The sequence below is a fragment of the Acyrthosiphon pisum genome, chromosome X (assembly GCF_005508785.2).
Source record: "Acyrthosiphon pisum isolate AL4f chromosome X, pea_aphid_22Mar2018_4r6ur, whole genome shotgun sequence".
Classification (NCBI taxonomy): Eukaryota; Metazoa; Arthropoda; class Insecta; order Hemiptera; family Aphididae; genus Acyrthosiphon; species Acyrthosiphon pisum.
In genome coordinates this window covers 121,804,366-121,805,256 of record NC_042493.1, presented here as the reverse complement: position 1 = coordinate 121,805,256, position 891 = coordinate 121,804,366, and the positions used below count along the sequence as shown (strand labels likewise).

Here is an 891-nt window from a genome sequence, read left to right as displayed (position 1 = left end):
ATTCGTGGAGATATATCCTTAAATTATAACTAGAAATTCGATTTACAGACACCATACATTTTAGTATAATGAATAATAATTAAACTATATATAACAATATAATATCATATAATATTGATAACTATAAAATACGACGTACTTCAATATTATAGTATTATATTATACTGGTGTTAACAGATTTTTATTTTACGTACTGAAATGTGGCAAGACCCCAATTCTCCATAGAACCTGAAGATAAATCGGGTTTGGCTGCCATGTCTTGTTTGTGCAGCGGGAATTTTTCATCGAAATATTCCTCGTGGTATTTCAGGGCCTTCGGTCCCAAGTTAATGGCAAATTCTGTTTGATTGGCTAAGTCCTTATTGCATATAATACGGTACTTCACTTGGTCATTTTCACTATTTGCTTCAGTGTATACGAAATCTGACACCATGTATGCTACTAAATAAGTAGACATCGGTGGAGATTCTTCGAATTCGTCAACAACATAATCTGAATTCGAAGGGCTATAACATTGAATCACCAATATCTATATTATAATATCGTACAAAATGATTTAATTAAATATTATAATTTTACATTTACAATAAACGGTTTATTCTTTCACTTTATTATCCTGTATCAATTAGACTTACCAGTTTATTTGATTCATGAATTTCATATTACTTATCGAAGTCAATCCTTTTTTATGAATCAACCTTATCTTGAAGATTGCTTTATACACAGGCTCGTCCAAGCAGGGAAAAGCTCTTCGTGCGCCCAATGGCTCGAAATATGTTACAGCTAACCATCTGCGACAAAATATTACGTTTTTACAGTATTAGAGTGTTATAAACCCATTTAAGTTAGAAGAAGGAAATCGTAATATAAGAATCTCTTATATCTCTTTTG

At 31.2% G+C, this 891-nt stretch overlaps 2 protein-coding genes across 2 annotated transcripts in view; one reads left to right on the top strand and one right to left on the bottom strand.

The window, feature by feature from the left end:
• Positions 1-891, top strand: part of LOC100571410 (aminopeptidase 1) — a 42,969-nt gene that overhangs the window by 25,708 nt on the left and 16,370 nt on the right. The window lies entirely within an intron of this gene.
• The window catches only part of LOC100574012 (aminopeptidase N), a 154,184-nt gene that overhangs the window by 150,287 nt on the left and 3,006 nt on the right, over positions 1-891 (bottom strand). The window contains exons 5-6 of the mRNA XM_029485481.1: positions 636-801; positions 195-506 (exon numbers count right to left, since the gene is read on the bottom strand). Of these exons, the coding sequence (XP_029341341.1) occupies positions 195-506; positions 636-801 (478 nt within the window). The remainder of the gene's footprint in view (positions 1-194; positions 507-635; positions 802-891) is intronic.